At 39.4% G+C, this 19,736-nt stretch overlaps 3 protein-coding genes across 3 annotated transcripts; 1 reads left to right on the top strand and 2 right to left on the bottom strand.

Annotated features, from left to right (window-relative positions):
* The first annotated feature begins 53 nt into the window (after positions 1-53).
* LOC145612300 (uncharacterized) lies at positions 54-2,310 on the top strand. The gene is made up of 3 exons (XM_081667671.1): positions 54-652; positions 1,009-1,350; positions 1,699-2,310. The coding sequence occupies exons 1-3, from the start codon at positions 178-180 to the stop codon at positions 1,962-1,964; spliced, it is 1,083 nt and encodes a 360-aa protein (XP_081523797.1). The 5' UTR covers positions 54-177; the 3' UTR covers positions 1,965-2,310.
* An 8,061-nt stretch (positions 2,311-10,371) lies between these two features.
* LOC145611801 (uncharacterized) lies at positions 10,372-14,599 on the bottom strand. The gene is made up of 5 exons (XM_081667168.1): positions 13,281-14,599; positions 12,686-13,174; positions 12,239-12,385; positions 11,654-12,081; positions 10,372-11,545 (listed from the first exon to the last, which is right to left on the bottom strand). The coding sequence occupies exons 1-5, from the start codon at positions 13,408-13,410 to the stop codon at positions 10,718-10,720; spliced, it is 2,022 nt and encodes a 673-aa protein (XP_081523294.1). The 5' UTR covers positions 13,411-14,599; the 3' UTR covers positions 10,372-10,717.
* Positions 14,600-14,727: 128 nt separating this feature from the next.
* LOC145611802 (uncharacterized) lies at positions 14,728-18,902 on the bottom strand. Its single transcript, XM_081667169.1, has 4 exons — positions 18,747-18,902; positions 18,450-18,567; positions 15,239-15,330; positions 14,728-15,010 (listed from the first exon to the last, which is right to left on the bottom strand). The coding sequence occupies exons 1-4, from the start codon at positions 18,760-18,762 to the stop codon at positions 14,946-14,948; spliced, it is 291 nt and encodes a 96-aa protein (XP_081523295.1). The 5' UTR covers positions 18,763-18,902; the 3' UTR covers positions 14,728-14,945.
* Between the last annotated feature and the right edge of the window lie 834 nt (positions 18,903-19,736).

Here is a 19,736-nt window from a genome sequence, read left to right as displayed (position 1 = left end):
ATCAATAAATCGATTTAACCCACTTGCTATACAGTGCAGTACTTATGTCCTCCATCAAAGTCCATTGTGGGATCCATCCACTACCATAAAATTATTCATGTGATGAAGTAAGGAATAACTCTTGTTTTTGTATCCGTTTCTAGTAATTCTTCATCAACTGCAAACTTAGCTCCAAGTATGGATCACCCACCAACTTCATTTTCCGGTCGCCGGCGTTCCTCTGTGATCGACCCCAACGCTCCTACGTCGATAACATCATCAGCTTCACCAACACCCCGGAGATCCTCCGCATGGGACGACACTACTCCGACACAATCCATCGCTCCTGCGGCTTCCGACATCTCTAGTAGGAGAGCGTCGGAAACCACCGAAGGCTCTACTATTACAGCGTCGGGATATAATCGATATCCCGACGCTGTAAACATTGCAGCCCGAAAGGCTTCGGCTTGGGATGACGAAGATAGTACCGCTTCTATGAGCGGTACTACTCGAGGTTCGGTATCAGATATTGCTGGACGCAGAGCCACGGCTTTGGATCGTCCACCTTGGGATTTGTTTTCCGGGGCTCCGCCTGGAAATGACGGGTCAACCTGGAATTGGATGTCTGAGATATTTGCCATGACTTCTGGTACTAGTGTCGGTCCAACTTCAGGTATACTTAAATTAATTTGCTTGCTCAAAACAATGATACTCTGTTATACTATTTGCTTAGCTTGTAAATTTAGTTTGTGTAAGCTTGTATTTGGCAATAAAGTCGTCAAATATTGTGAGAGTGAGGCCGTGAGGGAGCTCCTCTCTCAATTTCAAGAAATCCTAGGATCGATTCTCATCACCCGGAGCAGTCAAATATGATGCAGGGCGGAATTATATATAGAAAGGAAGAATAATATTAAGAGTAATTCTCACGGAAGGAAATCCTAATATATATAGAATAATTGCTATGTAAAATTGTTAAGTATATGTTTTAGTAATGTATGTATAGTTTCTTCTTCTTCTTGTCTTGTACAGAGAGAACCCGAGTTTATTATGCTGGAAACATCGACTACATTTTGAAAATCCACAATGATCAGAGTCTGGCTATAGCTGATGTTGAGTCTATCATGTATGCCTACGGAGTAGACAAGGCCTGTGCTGAAGACATCTTGGGCAAACTTGACCCCCAAAAAAGTGGGATGTTCAACATTAACTCTCAAACCAAGCAAATTCTAGTCGCTTCAACCATCAACTTCTCTGCCCCAAAGGAGCCACTTAGTAACCTTAGGCAAGCTAGCAAGTGCTTTCGCAAAAACTTGCTCTCACCACTCCATTTTGCTGCCTACATCCTTGACGTCTTGAAAGGAAGACATATAGGTGAGAAAAACTACTACTTTCACTTCAAATTTCATTACAAATGGAATATGTTATACATTGAATTTGAATCGAAGATGATACCTAGTTAAGTTGCCTACATAGACTAGGCAAAAATTAATTACCTCATTTTGACCAATGTTAGTTTGTGAATGAGAATAATATGTATAACGAGTTGTTTGGATCATGTTTGTATCAAGTAACTTTGCATAAACTTTATGCTACCTTGAAGAAAAAGAAAATTTACGAAATTCAACTTTAACAAATGTTAAGCTTTTTCTTTGGTCCTAGCTAGGCAAAGGCTTATTAGGGTTGAATGACTAACAAAGCTATTATCCTTAATTGACATAGGAAATGATCCTCAATTCATGATCCTGGGAATGTATAGCATATTTGGAGTTTTGGAGGGTTCGACGAAGCGTGAACTTACCACCAAAGATGTGGAGAAATTTACAAGATTGTGGAAAGTAAATAATTCAGACGAAGTTCAAGACCTTATGAATTTGATCAAAGATGATCATAATGGATCTATTTCTTGTTTGGACTTTTACAATTTATTGTACCGTCAAAACATGTTTGGAAAGCAACGAATCGAAATTTTTGATACTCAAGGGTGATAGATATTATAATTTACTATAATATTTGTCGCAGAGCTAGGATAATTTGGTGTCTATAGAATTTGACCCTAATGGTTTTACTGTGAAGGATCTTCGCACGGGGAGGGTAATCACGAGATGTAATAGCACCGGGGAGCTTTATCCTGTCACCTCAAGTTCACCAAGTACTTGCCTAGCCACTACTCTCACTGCATCTACCCCGTGGCATGATCGTCTAGGACATCCCGGGGCTTCCTCTTTAAGTTTTCTTAGGAGCAATAATTTCATTACTTGTAATAAAGAGCATGACTCCACTTTCTGCAATTCATGTCAGATAGGGAAACATGTTAGACTTCCGTTTTATGATTCGAATAATAATACTTTTTCTGCTTTTGATATTATTCATGCTGATTTATGGACATCACCTATTAGAAGTATTAATGGTCATAAATACTATTTAGTGCTTCTTGATGATTTCACTCATTATGTGTGGGCCATACCCCTAGCGTACAAATCTCAAGCCTACCAATCTTTCCTTCATTTTAGACAATATGTGCAAACTCAATTTGAACGTCCTGTTAAATCTTTCCAAAGCGATCACGGTCGCGAATTTGACAATGACACATTCAAAAAATTTTGCCTTGACAATGGTATGGTTTTTAGATTCTCTTGTCCCCACACGTCCTCCCAAAACGGGAAAGCCGAGCGTATGATTCGGACTATAAATAATATCAAACGCACTCTTTTATTTCATGCCTCTTTGCCCCCTTCTTATTGGTCACATGCTCTAGAGACGACCACTTATCTTCTTAATATTTTGCCCACTAAATCTCTTAGGCAAATGACCCCGGCTCAGGCTTTGTTTCTTAAAAACCCATCCTATGACCATTTACGGGTTTTCGGTTGTCTTTGTTTCCCTAATCTATCTGCTACAGGTCCTCATAAACTTGCTCCTAGATCATCTCCTTGTGTTTTTTTGGGGTATCCTACTAATCACCGTGGTTATAAATGTCTTGACCTTGCAACCCGCAAAATCATTATTTCTCGCCACGTTACTTTTGATGAGTCAACCTTCCCCTTTAAAAACTTGGAGCATTATACACTTAAAGATTATGAGTTTTTGGGTTTTGATGAAACCTCACCTATACTCACACATTACTACCTGCGGCACTCTGCCCAAGCCCACACCCACCCTGGCCCAACAGCAGGTAGCCCACATCCCAACTCTCCCACACGCACTCCTCCTAGGCCACAGCCCACATCCCAGCAGCGCTGCGGCCCATCCCCCCCCCCTCCGCACCTAGCCTGCTGCCAAATTCACATTCTGTCAGCAGCCCAGCCACTTCGGCCCATCCTCACACCCCTGCCAGCAGCCCACATTCGCCAGCCCAGCCGTATACACCACCACCTATGCGTGGCGTCCAACCCCTACAGCCCATACGGCCACCACCCCCTTCCCCTAGAGTCACCCGTAGTCAACGGGGCATATTTAAGCCAAACCCAAAGTATTGTAACCTCACCGTTCAAAACTCGGGTCCACCTCACCATAAATCTCCACTTCCTAAATCATATAAACAAGCTTTAAATGACCAAAATTGGAATGCGGCGATGAATGATGAGTATAGTGCTTTAATTAAAACAGGGACATGGGAATTGGTGCCTAGGCCTACGGGGGTGAATATTGTTAATTGTATGTGGCTTTTTAAGCATAAATACAAGTCTAATGGTGACCTTGAAAGGCACAAAGCTCGTCTTGTATGTGATGGCAGGTCACAGGAAATTGGTGTGGATTGCGATGAGACTTTCAGTCCGGTAGTTAAACCGGCCACTATTCGCACTGTTCTCAGTTTAGCTTTGGCTAAAAAGTGGTCGATACATCAACTAGATGTCAAAAATGCCTTTTTACATGGTGATTTGCAGGAAACTGTTTATATGCACCAACCTCCGGGTTTTATTGATCGGAGGGCTCCTACTCATGTTTGTCGGCTCCGCAGGGCTCTCTATGGTTTGAAACAAGCTCCCAGAGCTTGGTACCAACGCTTTGCAAATTTTCTTGTCAAATTGGGTTTTGTCATTTCCAAGAGTGACAACTCTCTTTTTACTTTCCGGCAGGGTGATGATATGGCATATTTGCTCTTATATGTTGATGATATTATTTTAGCTACCTCATCTGACAGGTTGCGTACAAGAGTTATCTCTCAGTTGCAAACTGAGTTCCCTATGACTGACTTGGGACCTTTGAGTTATTTTTTGGGGATTGCGGTGACCCGGACACCCTCTTATATGCTGCTTTCACAGGAAAAGTACGCACAGGATATTTTAGAGCGTGCAGGTATGGCCTCTTGTAAGCCTGCAGCTACTCCAGTTGACACTAAGTCCAAACTTAGTGCAGATGCAGGACCACCTTTTCGGGATCCTACTTTGTATCGCAGTTTAGCAGGTGCTCTTCAGTATCTCACATTTACCAGGCCAGATATTTCTTATGCGGTACAACAGGTGTGTCTATTTATGCATGATCCCCGGGAACCTCATTATGAGGCTTTGAAACGCATTCTTCGTTATGTTCAGGGTACCATTGATCACGGCTTACATTTATATCCTACTGCTTCACATCGATTGATTACTTACACTGACGCTGACCGGGGAGGTTGTCCCGATACCCGGCGTTCTACCTCGGGCTATTGTTGTTTCCTTGGGGACAACCTCGTTTCTTGGTCATCTAAGCGTCAACACACATTGTCTAAGTCGAGTGCAGAAGCAGAATATCGAGGCGTCGCAAATGTTGTCTCTGAGGCATGTTGGCTTCGTAATTTATTACTTGAGTTACATTGTCCTCTACGACAGGCTACTATAGTTTATTATCTACCTTTCTGGCAACCCAGTACAACACCAACGCACCAAACATGTGGAGATGGATATTCATTTTGTTCGAGAAAAGGTTGCTTTGGGGGAAGTACGGGTTCTCCATGTTCCTACTAGATATCAGTTTGCGGACATCTTCACTAAAGGCCTACCACGAGATTTATTTCTGGAATTTAGATCCAGTCTTAGCGTACGACCTCCTCCCGCTATGACTGCGGGGGTGTGATAGATATTATAGTTTACGATAATATTTGTCGCAGAGCTAGGATATTTTTGTATATATTCTTGATATATTTTGTATACTTATCTTACTAGATTCCTAACGAGATTAGGACTAGGATTGTAACTCTATATATTATGATCAATGGTACACACTCCAGATTGAGGAGTTTTCCCGAAATCTAACATGGTATCACAGCTTAGGTTTTAGATCTCAAATTTTTATTTTTTTCCACTTTGTTGGTTTTTTGGTTTTTTGGGACCTTGCCTTCCAAGCCTTCCGCAATTTGCTTTCCTCTGTTTCTTCCAGATTTCGGTTAGCCTTATTTTTATTTTTTTTATTTTCCTTAAACACCTCACTGCCCACGTTCAATGGCCAAGGACAGCGACACCCCGCCACCACCTCCTCCGCCACCTCCGACCAATGAATTTCACCCTGCACTCACTGTTAATAACATTAAGAATGTTATTCCCCTCACCCTCAACTATGAGAATGTGCAATATTCTAGTTGGGTTGAATTATTCAAAAATCATGCGTGTGCCTATAATGTCCTTGACCACATCGACCCCAACACACCACGACCTTCTAATATTTCCGACCCTCTATGGACAAGAATTGATGCCATTGTTAAACAATGGATCTATGGGACTATCTCTGTTGATCTTCTCACAACGATTCTTTCCCCGAAGGCTACTGCACAACAGATTTGGAATCGCATCAAGGAAATCTTTCAAGATAATAAGAGCACAAGGGCGGTGTATCTTGAAAACCAATTCAACGCTCTACATGTTGAAAGCTTTCCCAATGTCACTGCTTACTGCCAGCAATTAAAGAGCATCTCCGATCAGTTAGCGAATGTCGATCAACCAGTTTCAGACCAGAAGCTCGTCCTTCGATTGGTGGCCGGACTTTCAAAGTCCGATTATGACACGGTGGCATCCATGATTGCTCAAACTGATCCTCTACCATCGTTTAACACTGCTCGATCTCGCCTCCTCCTTGAGGAGACTCGCCGGAATACCAAGTCAACTCCGGCGCCGTCCTCGTTCGTTGCCCAACAACAGTCTTCGGGGTCCTCTGATTCGACCCAACAACAGCAGCAGCCGACCACCGCTGGCAAGGGTGGCGGCAGCACTGGTCGAGGTCGCGGCGGCGGGGGTAAGGGCCGCGGCAAAGGTCGAGGCCGCGGTGGTCAAGGGCGTGGCAACCCCTCTGGTCAGCAGCAGCAGGGGACGCAACCTCAGCAATCACAACAATCCTGGCAGCCACAACAACAAAATACTTCTAACCAATAATGGGCCTCTCAACCCCCTTGACCCAATCCACCATATTGGCCACAAGGGTGGGCTATACCGCCAGCTCCCTTTCCTACTGCTGGGCAGTTTCAACCGAGGCCCATTTATGGTCGTGGATCACCTCAGCAGGCCTACACAGCAGGTCCATCCTCTTACGGGCCCCCTATGACTCCCACGGAGTTTGGCAGTGCGTACTCCACCATGAACTTGACACCACCGGACAACGGTTGGTATATGGACTCCGGAGCAACATCTCACATGACTAATAATGCCGGTACACTTCTTCCCCTTTTTAATTTAAGCACTAATAATCATATTTTAGTAGGCAATGGTCATCGCATTCCAATTACTGGTTATGGTCATACTACCCTCCCTAATAATTCACTAACCCTTAAAAATGTTCTACTTGCACCTCAAATTATTAAGAACCTTATTTCTGTTCGTAAGTTTACTTCTGATAATTTGGTGTCTATAGAATTTGACCCTAATGGTTTTACTGTGAAGGATCTTCGCACGGGGAGGGTAATCACGAGATGTAATAGCACCGGGGAGCTTTATCCTGTCACCTCAAGTTCACCAAGTACTTGCCTAGCCACTACTCTCACTGCATCTACCCCGTGGCATGATCGTCTAGGACATCCCGGGGCTTCCTCTTTAAGTTTTCTTAGGAGCAATAATTTCATTACTTGTAATAAAGAGCATGACTCCACTTTCTGCAATTCATGTCAGATAGGGAAACATGTTAGACTTCCGTTTTATGATTCGAATAATAATACTTTTTCTGCTTTTGATATTATTCATGCTGATTTATGGACATCACCTATTAGAAGTATTAATGGTCATAAATACTATTTAGTGCTTCTTGATGATTTCACTCATTATGTGTGGGCCATACCCCTAGCGTACAAATCTCAAGCCTACCAATCTTTCCTTCATTTTAGACAATATGTGCAAACTCAATTTGAACGTCCTGTTAAATCTTTCCAAAGCGATCACGGTCGTGAATTTGACAATGACACATTCAAAAAATTTTGCCTTGACAATGGTATGGTTTTTAGATTCTCTTGTCCCCACACGTCCTCCCAAAACGGGAAAGCCGAGCGTATGATTCGGACTATAAATAATATCAAACGCACTCTTTTATTTCATGCCTCTTTGCCCCCTTCTTATTGGTCACATGCTCTAGAGACGACCACTTATCTTCTTAATATTTTGCCCACTAAATCTCTTAGGCAAATGACCCCGGCTCAGGCTTTGTTTCTTAAAAACCCATCCTATGACCATTTACGGGTTTTCGGTTGTCTTTGTTTCCCTAATCTATCTGCTACAGGTCCTCATAAACTTGCTCCTAGATCATCTCCTTGTGTTTTTTTGGGGTATCCTACTAATCACCGTGGTTATAAATGTCTTGACCTTGCAACCCGCAAAATCATTATTTCTCGCCACGTTACTTTTGATGAGTCAACCTTCCCCTTTAAAAACTTGGAGCATTATACACTTAAAGATTATGAGTTTTTGGGTTTTGATGAAACCTCACCTATACTCACACATTACTACCTGCGGCACTCTGCCCAAGCCCACACCCACCCTGGCCCAACAGCAGGTAGCCCACATCCCAACTCTCCCACACGCACTCCTCCTAGGCCACAGCCCACATCCCAGCAGCGCTGCGGCCCATCCCCCCCCTCCGCACCTAGCCTGCTGCCAAATTCACATTCTGTCAGCAGCCCAGCCACTTCGGCCCATCCTCACACCCCTGCCAGCAGCCCACATTCGCCAGCCCAGCCGTATACACCACCACCTATGCGTGGCGTCCAACCCCTACAGCCCATACGGCCACCACCCCCTTCCCCTAGAGTCACCCGTAGTCAACGGGGCATATTTAAGCCAAACCCAAAGTATTGTAACCTCACCGTTCAAAACTCGGGTCCACCTCACCATAAATCTCCACTTCCTAAATCATATAAACAAGCTTTAAATGACCAAAATTGGAATGCGGCGATGAATGATGAGTATAGTGCTTTAATTAAAACAGGGACATGGGAATTGGTGTCTAGGCCTACGGGGGTGAATATTGTTAATTGTATGTGGCTTTTTAAGCATAAATACAAGTCTAATGGTGACCTTGAAAGGCACAAAGCTCGTCTTGTATGTGATGGCAGGTCACAGGAAATTGGTGTGGATTGCGATGAGACTTTCAGTCCGGTAGTTAAACCGGCCACTATTCGCACTGTTCTCAGTTTAGCTTTGGCTAAAAAGTGGTCGATACATCAACTAGATGTCAAAAATGCCTTTTTACATGGTGATTTGCAGGAAACTGTTTATATGCACCAACCTCCGGGTTTTATTGATCGGAGGGCTCCTACTCATGTTTGTCGGCTCCGCAGGGCTCTCTATGGTTTGAAACAAGCTCCCAGAGCTTGGTACCAACGCTTTGCAAATTTTCTTGTCAAATTGGGTTTTGTCATTTCCAAGAGTGACAACTCTCTTTTTACTTTCCGGCAGGGTGATGATATGGCATATTTGCTCTTATATGTTGATGATATTATTTTAGCTACCTCATCTGACAGGTTGCGTACAAGAGTTATCTCTCAGTTGCAAACTGAGTTCCCTATGACTGACTTGGGACCTTTGAGTTATTTTTTGGGGATTGCGGTGACCCGGACACCCTCTTATATGCTGCTTTCACAGGAAAAGTACGCACATGATATTTTAGAGCGTGCAGGTATGGCCTCTTGTAAGCCTGCAGCTACTCCAGTTGACACTAAGTCCAAACTTAGTGCAGATGCAGGACCACCTTTTCGGGATCCTACTTTGTATCGCAGTTTAGCAGGTGCTCTTCAGTATCTCACATTTACCAGGCCAGATATTTCTTATGCGGTACAACAGGTGTGTCTATTTATGCATGATCCCCGGGAACCTCATTATGAGGCTTTGAAACGCATTCTTCGTTATGTTCAGGGTACCATTGATCACGGCTTACATTTATATCCTACTGCTTCACATCGATTGATTACTTACACTGACGCTGACCGGGGAGGTTGTCCCGATACCCGGCGTTCTACCTCGGGCTATTGTTGTTTCCTTGGGGACAACCTCGTTTCTTGGTCATCTAAGCGTCAACACACATTGTCTAAGTCGAGTGCAGAAGCAGAATATCGAGGCGTCGCAAATGTTGTCTCTGAGGCATGTTGGCTTCGTAATTTATTACTTGAGTTACATTGTCCTCTACGACAGGCTACTATAGTTTATTATCTACCTTTCTGGCAACCCAGTACAACACCAACGCACCAAACATGTGGAGATGGATATTCATTTTGTTCGAGAAAAGGTTGCTTTGGGGGAAGTACGGGTTCTCCATGTTCCTACTAGATATCAGTTTGCGGACATCTTCACTAAAGGCCTACCACGAGATTTATTTCTGGAATTTAGATCCAGTCTTAGCGTACGACCTCCTCCCGCTATGACTGCGGGGGTGTGATAGATATTATAGTTTACGATAATATTTGTCGCAGAGCTAGGATATTTTTGTATATATTCTTGATATATTTTGTATACTTATCTTACTAGATTCCTAACGAGATTAGGACTAGGATTGTAACTCTATATATTATGATCAATGGTACACACTCCAGATTGAGGAGTTTTCCCGAAATCTAACAAAGGGCAGCAAAACCCATCAATGTTCTTCCCTCTAATGGACAAAGACGAAGATGGATTCCTCTCCTCCGTGGATCTCCGGAGTTTTGCTGCCACCTTTGGCCGATACCCATCAGATGCAGCAATTGATCGTCTGATCCGCAAGCTTGATATTGATGGTGATGGTAAGATCAGCTTGGAGGATTTTCGCGGGGCAATGGGGCCTATATTAGATGGGATGGTATGGGAATTTTGGTTGGTTGTTATCTTGCTTACTTTTGAGCTGTAGTTACTTTCTTTCACATGGCATGAAAGTTGAGAATAAGCTTTTTGTCCCAATATTGCATTTGTTAGTAGGTTAATCGATCTTTTGTTCTCGTTTGTTCAATATTAATCTTCTTGGAGAAGAAAGAACAAAGAATAAGACACATCTTATTGAATCCAATGATATACATGTTCTAAGAATTGCACATGTAAAGTAGTTGAATCCTTTTACTCTATTGGAATAATAATACATTGCATTGCTTTGAATCTAAAGCTTAGTATCTAGCACATATTTACATTGCACAAAATACCAGCCCTGTATGAAGTCAATGACATTAACAATGGAAACAAATGAAGGATTGTTCGGAATTGAACATGTACAGAAGCTTCTAGCTTGGCCTGACTTAACTGCAGGACTTCTTGCATAATAGTGTGACCTGAAGAGCTTATGTTCACAAGTTTTTGATCAAAAATCAAAGTCCTTTACTTTGTAGCTATCTTACCCGCCAAGAACTAAATGAAGGCGTGTCAGAGGGTTCAGGATCTACTATGAATGAGGCTGCTCGGTGCCATGAAAAAGAGTTGCGAGCATATTTCAATATGTGATCCATAGAAGATTCAGGAATAAGGATCGTAAAAGGGATATCAACTTTGCCAGATTTTGAATCTACTTGTCCATGAGGGGAAATCTTGTTCTGTGACGAAAGTTTAAACAGCTTTGGTTTACAGGACTGGAATATGGACTGAGATTCGTATGCTGAGCAATATATGTCCACCAAAAGCGGGAATTGTTGGAAGGCAAAGAGCAGAACAGGTATTGAGGCGATCAGAGCAACAGGAATTGGAGCCCATCTAAAACCTTCGAAGAAAGTCATGAAGAAGGTAGCAGTAAAGGCCACTATCATAGTTGCCATTGAGATAAGAAGCAAAATGAGGCCCCACATGAGCTTCAAAGGCAATGATGCAAGAAAATCTCTTTCTGCATACCGAGAAGTGAGGATGGACAAGAACATCAATATTGAAGCTGTAGAGGTGAACAATGATACTGCATTAGCCATAGCAAAAACCACAAAGTATGGCCTTTTTACTAAGACAGGGCTTCCGGTGTCGCCGTTATTGCCTCCTGGCAGCTGGAAGGCTGCTGAGAAGACCACTGTTGCTATTAGAGTTGCAACAAAAGCACATGATTCGGCTGTCTTTTTCATCCATTGTTCCCCTTTCATCCGTAATCCCTCATGCTCTTCACTAAATAAGGCTTGAGGTGTTTTATGATCCTTATTTTCAGCTTCAGTGTACTCTGGCCTCACTATCTTTTTCACTGCCTGTGCATTATGTCAACAACCAGTGAAAAGATGCACCGAAAATACAAACAAACAACGAGGGCTCCTGACATAAACAATGATATTTGTACCTCAGTCTATGATAGTTACCTCAAACCATAGTAACTCACGTTGCATCTGCAAAGCTGCTCCTGATACACAATTAAGCCGGTTGGGAGGTGCTAACTTGCTTGCCAAATGGAGCATGTTATTTCCATGGTCATCTTTGTAAGTAGCTATCAAATCTTTGATCGCTCCAATCTCATGTATCAGTTTGAAGATTTCTTCATGCCGATAAATTACAGCAATATGAAAAATGCTGTATCTATTTTCATCCACTTTCCAAAGAATATCAGGATAAGATTTGATGAGCACCATAAGAAATTCAACTTTTCCCAACTGTGCTGCAACAAATAATAATCGCCAGGGGAAGCCAATCAATTTAGATATGTCCCCATGCTTCAGTTTTATGATTTCATCCCAAAGTGTTTGTGCTAGTTCGAGCACCACCTCCGGCTCTACATGATTTGTGCTACAACCTGTAGACAAACTTGCTAATTAATCATAAAAGTGTTGTATCATATTGAGACAATTATGAAAACTCGTCTACTAAGCAAAGAACCCATATATATTATGTCACAATCTATACCCTGCACTTCCTTAAGAAGACATATTCACATAGTAAGCAAAACCAACCTTGCATTTTAAACCTCTGCCACATGCTTAGCTGATATCTATCGAACCTTGGAGGCTTTCGAGCCAATGCATGCAAAGCGGTCTCCTTCTTTCTACCCCGAATGGTAGCCAAATTTCTATTGTTGCGTAGAATATGCAAAGCTACTTCTGCAGTACATAATTTTTTTTGTTATGTTAGCTAGTTATTATTAGATCCATGTGTACATAAAACTATTTGTTACCTAGTATATATATAAACATGTTAATTTATTGAGTGAGAGTTTTAATTTGTGGTTATAAGTACAAAATTGAGTAGAATGTCTACTCATTCTCTTAAATCAATGGCCTAAAAAGTTCATATTACCCACAAAAATGTTCCATATGTATACTTTCTAGCTCATCGCCACAATGCTATGTAGAAAACCAGAGTAATTTAATAGTACATAATGGAAGGGTAGAAAAAATTACCGAACAAATCAGTATCAATCGCACCAGTGAGTAACTCCATGCCATCTTCAACTGACAGCAAGTTATAATCGGTCACTGACATGAGGTACCACACCATATCCTGGTGACCCAGCAACACAGCCATTAAAAGAGGAGTCATATCTTGACTGCCTCTAATATTTGGCAATGTTCTGCTTTTGTCTACCATTACTCTTGCAATCTCAACAACACCCGAAACAGCAGCAAAACAAAGCGCAGTGTTCCCAACTCTGTTAGTCAAAGCCAGAGAATCATCATTCATAACATTAACTAGCTCCTTAACAAGATGCAGATGCTTGGCTGCTGCTGCTATGTGAAGGACTGTCTCGCCTCCCTTCGTAATCCTTGTGTTGATCCAGGCATTATCTTCTCTCCAGATACTTTCCACGGTTTCCCAATCACCAGTCAGTGCAGCTTGGTATAACCTTATAGTTATGCTTGAATGCTTGAACTCATCATCACCTATTACATCTACATACCAAATTGAAACAATGAAAGTTTGATCAGAAATATTACAACTAGAACTGTTGCAACTGAGATAAACAGAGGAAGTACATCGCAGGAGCTTTCATCTTACCAAACTCATCTTCTGAAGTTTGCACCTCAGATGGTAGCGATGGTGGGTCTAGAGGTGGATGCACAAAACGATCACCTTCGTGTGAGTAAGTATCAAAACTGAACTCCTGGTAGATATTTTCACCAGACATTTTTTTTTGTGTGTAACAGGAATTGTTATTAGTTTGTGATTTGTAATCATTATTTGTTGCTTGACTGAATGTATTTTATTAAGTTCAACTGTTAAAAGTATAGACTAATAACATCACAATGTAAACGCAAAAGTGAGTTGAATTTGTCAACTGATAGAAACAAATGATGCTGCCACGAAACTTACATCATAACTACCTCCAAATAATCAAACGATATACTCCCTCTATCCCATAAAAATCGTCTCATATGTCAATTTACAGAGACGTAGGGAGTAGTCCAAAACAGTTTAATCGGGCGGCCGTCAAATTTTGTCTTACGGAGTACCAAATTTTATTGGTACATACGTATAAACACAATATTGTGTGCTTTGACCTATCATAATTGTCTAATACAGTAGATGATACATTATCTTTTTAAGTAGGTTTATCTTTTGAGGAAGCACTACTCTGTATTTTAATTGATAAAATGTACATTTTCTAATCTTGTGCGACTTGCGATCTATAATCACAGGGATTACTTAAAATCAATATATTTATTTATCAAAGAGAAAAATATTTACTACCTCTATTAATTTTTCGTTGCAATCAATTAATTATTATTTCTCACAAATAATGAATGTGAGAATTGAGAATATCCCTTTGTTAAAATTAATGGAGATAGTACAAGATTACCTCAAGAATTGCGTATAAAAAAATTTACTGATAATAGAAAGAGGAAACTAGGAAAGCAAATGTCATGAAATTTGTAATGTACTCCTACTGTCCTACAGCCCTACGTAAATATAAGGTGCTGAAATTATTTGATGGTTAGGCATCGGACAAGAACTTTTCAGAAATAATTAGAAGAGTAAAGTCAGTACACATTATTGACTTATTGAGATATGACATGAGTTACTTTCAAAGAAGGAACACAGCTCAAACCAACAAAAAAGAATCCAAATTCGACATGATTTCACCTGCTAAGGGTCTGTTCTCTTCAGCTTAGTTTCAATTCAACTCCAATTAGTTCAATTCTTAATTAATTTCTCTCATAAACAATTCAGCTCAATAAATAAAAACAGACCCTAAACTTTTGACTTATTTCAAACAGATTATAGTCTAAATTAAATAAAGTTTTAATTAACATAGAAGTATATGTTTACAAATTTGGACTAAAAATAGTTTAGAGAAGTTAAGAAAACACGACCTTCATGCACATGTTAAATGTTTTAAACATATGCATCATTGGTAGTTTGATACTATACCATGGATCAAGAAAAAAAAAAAAAAAAAAAAAAAAGCCAAAAAATTATAGTCAGATTATTGACCTTTCAAGAGTTAGCTATTTAAGAAATTGCAAATTAAATCCAATTAGCATCATACATTGTTTTTTTTTTTTTTCCAGATTTGATAGTGAATCTTTAATCACCTTCCCTATTTAATGGAAAATTAGTTGATAGTACATATACACAAAAGCATTTTTCTGCAACAATGATCGAGATAACAGAAATGAGCTGAGAGCTCAGAATATCACCCCAAGATGAGTCCAATAAGCATCATACATTACTTTGCTTGTAATGCTTGATATCCAGCACTTGTTTACCGCACATAGCACATACACCTGGAAAAGCACAATGCACTTTAGAAAAATCATCGTGATAATATAAACCATAATCGTTGCTATAAAAATAAATATATAAATAAAAATTAAAAAAAATTAAATAAAAAATAAAAATAATAATAATAATAAAATAAAATAAAAAGTCTAAGACATAGATGTCAACCTTTAGTAAGAGAGGGAGGAGTAGAAGGATGCAAATAAACAAAGTCAGAACAAACTATGGAATACCTTTACTATAAGCACAAGTATGACAATACTTGCCATTCTGGTGTACTTGCTGCTTGCAAATGATGCATTTAGTGTTTCCATAAGGAGTCCATCTGCAAAGTAATCAGAGAAGGCATAATTGTGAGAAATACATTACTGCACAGAAACAATCAAGGGAATATGGAAGGGGGAACAAACCAGACCACTATAAACAATCTACCAGCATACACGAGCAAGTATACAATTATGTAAGCAGTAAATCACAGCTTATTGCAATGTATTTATTTTGTGACTCTGTGAATGTCACATGTACATCAGCATATATGTATGTCCATCAATAACATAACAGCTCCCACCTTAGGGAGGTTTTTAAAGACGTCAAGTATACATACCCTTACTACTATGTAATTAAAATGTCATTTCAAATAGACCCTTGATCCAATGCTATTATAATATATAACAAGTGCAACAAGTTAGTGATTGTTATTTGCTACCCCTATATTGAGGATATGAGGGGTATATATTAACCCTTAGGGCATGCTTGGATTGGGTGTAATACATTAAGGGGGTAATAAAAGTCAAACTAAGCAAAATGAATGTGAAAATAGGGAAGAAGGAGATAGTGATGGTGTGAGTGTAAGAAGATTATGTAGTGATGGTATGGTTTGAGGTGAAGAAAGAGGAATCAATACCCTCATTTTGGGGGTAATAGTTACACTAGGGGGAGGGTGGGTAACTATTACCCTCATTATGAGAGTAATAATTCCTCCATCTCTCTCTTTTCCTCATGGCACAACTAGTTTATTTCATTTGTAAGCACCATGTCTCCTACAACAACACCTCTAATTACTTTTGTTTTTTCAAGTTTGACTTTTATTACCCCCTTAATGTTTTACTCCCAATCCAAGCATGCCCTTAGGCCCTTACCATTTAATCTCCAATTTAGGCAATTCAAAACATCAGATTTTTCCTCGCTTGACTTTTCCTCCTCTATTACTAGCTATAGGCAGGCAGGCAGGCATGCCCTTAAATGACATTGTAAGGGAATAAAGCACGGCTAACGATAGCAATTCAATAGTCCTATATTGTAAGGGATTAAAATCTTGCAGGAGTACATGAAACCAGCAGGATTCAAAGAAATTCAATAGTCCTAGTGAAAGAAAGCACGGCTAACGATAGCAATTCAATGCTAGAGACTTCCAGAGCAATCATTGCTCCCACATGGAACAAAGCCCCTGCCTTTTCACTCCTTCAACCCAATAAGCTTTTACCAGGACTAGATCCACATGTAAATAACCTGACAAAGAAAACTCTACAACTAGGGGTAATATGGTATTTCTAAGGTAGTCCATCCCACCGATCATTCCCTATGGGATATATGCACATCAGATTTAAAAACTTTGCTATCTGCAACAAATGCTAATTCCTCAATAATTATCAACCAAATTTCCAGTCTAACAAAATACCAATCATGTTGCAAGTAGAGGACAGCAGGACACTGCAAAGTTATCTAAATTTACTAAAATACCAGCTGCTTGAAAATATATGGGGTTTCGTGCTTATAGATAAACCCTACCAATTATCATGCCACAAGGAAAACATGCCCCACTTCCCCCACTAGGTGCCACAACCAAGAGAGAGAGAGACAGAAGGGAAAAAAAAAGGTTTGGAAACATAGCCAATCTTTCATAGCTTGCACCAAAACTTTAAGTATATATAGTAGGGACTAGGGAGTCCACAGTCGGGCTATAAATAAGTCGCAAATACCAGTATACCACACTACTAAGAAGCATAAGAGAAAAAACTATTTCCAACATAGAAGCTGCAAACTAGCAATTTCCAAAACCACTAACCAGTACTACCATAGAACCCAAGGCCCTGGTCCAAAGTCCAAACCAAACTATACAAATAATGAGATAAATTCAAAAGCTGTAAAATTAATCCAGCAAATTTTAATGATTGAAGCTACTTGCATAGAATATGAGCTTGGTAAGTGAGCTAACAACCTCCGTAGAAGAATCTTGAAGAATGGTATTATATAGCCAGAAGGGCTATTCACTAATCACCATCACTATACTAATCAGCCAACTACAAACCACTTTTTCTAATTCTTTATGTCCAACAATGCAAAGAGATTCCCATATCATGCTAAGAATATCTAGGAATTCCAAGGGTGAAAACTTTGATGAGAGATCAAAGGGGTTGTCTAAATCTCGAATGCTCAATGTGAAGCATATAATTGAAGCAGAAAGGATGGAAAGAGAGAGGAAATGATTTGGGGTGGGACTTAAGTCTTTTGGATGATACTCACTCTTTCCCTTTTTGTTCAAAATTGTAAACGCGTCCATCAACCATTGCTCACAAGTGATACAGATTGGTGAGTTCTTTTTAAACATTATTGTCAAAACATCCGATTTTGAAAAGAGTACTAATTCAGTAGTAAATTTTAAGTTTTCTAAAAAATCTTACATAAATATTGTGTCTTCATAAGTAGGTTGTGATGTTGTGTGCAGACAACCCCATTTACAGTAGAAACCCTACAATGGAGTGAGCCCCTTTAGTTTTTAGATGTGTACGCATATAATTAGTAAATTAGAGTTGATGTTGAACAATTTCTGCCTAAAAACAAAATCTATCGAACTAATAGAGTGATGCTAACACCAAAGTGGTACTTTAACATATAATTCCCCTAATAATCATTACCAGGCGATAGTGCGATACAATATGTTCAAGTGTGTCTCGTTCTAAGAATAATAATAGTTTATCCTGAGTTCTTAAACATCAAGTGGCACAACCAAGAAAGACACCCATATTGATTTTGGCCCCCAATCACAAAGTAACCTGATCTATTCACAAATCTTCCATAAATGTTATTAAAGACACCAATTGCTTCCATATAACCGGCAAAGACGAATTCTTCAGCATAATATGACTACTAAGTTCTCAGCCTCAATTATAAATAAACTAAACAAACACCTCAATTAATCACCAGCTTCTTCTTCAACCAATCAATTCAATACAATATAATAGGTGATTAATAGCTCAATTCATTACCAACCCATCAACAATACGAATTAATTTTAAAAACCCCAATTTGCCAAATTCAAATTACTATCATCATAATTGCAGCATTTAATTCATCAAAATACATTTTTTATCAACAAAATACAAATAATTACAAACTGTTACGATTTTAAATTTACTAAATAAAATTTAAAAAAAAAAAAAATACCTGGTTTTCTTGGAGAGGAGCTTGTTTTCATTGATCTTGCGGCCACCGCTTTCGTTGGTGTTGCTGGCGCCTGCTTTCCATTTATCTGGAACTATCACCTTCGCTAACTTCTTTTCACCTGCAAATTTGAAGAAAAAAACCCACCAATTATTCACAACTTTAAACCGCATCTAATAAGAAATTGATCAACAAACAGTGCAATTTGAATAAGCATAAAGTTATGTTCTTTATTCTTAATTGAAGATCTAACACAATATAATAAAATCTAAAGGAGGAGGAATAGAGAGAATTACTTACACTTTTCGCACACCATTGTTTAGCGGAATTATAAATTTGGGAGTAGTTGTAGCAAGTGTTTTGCTTGTTTCTCCAAATTGAAATCGGACGGTGCCCTAGATTTTTAAACTACTCAATTGTCGCGTATTTTATTCGGACGGATTATTTCTTTACTCGGTTGGAACTTGGGAATAGAGGAAGAAAATACTGAACGATTTGCCAAATTGATGTTAAAAAATAAATAAATTATAAAAATAGTGTTTACTAAAAAATATTTCTCAAAGTAGTGTGCATGTAGGTTCGGAAATTACAAAGCTAGGAATTAAAAAATAATGGCTAATATAATCCAAATATATATATGTATACCATTAAATTCTTTATGGTAATGTATATGAGTATATCTTTACGGAGTAGTACTTAATCCTATCCCTGACAAAGACTATTGGACACATTATAATGGACCAAAAGTTGATGTTGATGCTAGTCTCAAGCGTAGTCACGGACGACCTCCTTCCCAAATATTACGAAATGAGATGGATGAAGGTAATCAAGCAAAGGTGACTTGTAATGTTTGTCGACAAAAGGACACAATAAAAAAAATTGTTCGTCAAGGTTAGCTAATTTTTTAAGATTATTAAATTTCTTATATGTATATATAGTTGTTCAAATGAAATTACTTTTCTTACTAATAATGTTGCATGTCTACTTTTTAACAGATCAAATGGAGCTTCCAACTCTACTTCTTGGCCAACATGACTCTTCAAATTTTCATTTGAAGCATGAGCACACATCTGTACTTTGAAGGTTGTTCGATCATCATCTCAAAATTCATAAAAAATGGTGCTAAATTGATTTTTTTATTTAGCTAGTATGACATGTTTTGAGCTATTTTGTAATAAAGTAATACCATCTCCGATCCAAATTGATATTGCATTGTAGAACTAGCAGTTGGTTTCAAGAATGGTGATTGAGTTCCCTTTGATAATTCAAATCCGTCTAAATAATGCATTA

Source organism: Chenopodium album, chromosome 24 (genome assembly GCF_948465745.1).
Source record: "Chenopodium album chromosome 24, dcCheAlbu1.1, whole genome shotgun sequence".
Lineage (NCBI taxonomy): Eukaryota > Viridiplantae > Streptophyta > Magnoliopsida > Caryophyllales > Amaranthaceae > Chenopodium > Chenopodium album.
Note: the sequence above shows the minus strand (reverse complement) of the source record. Positions and strands in the feature narration are given on the sequence as shown.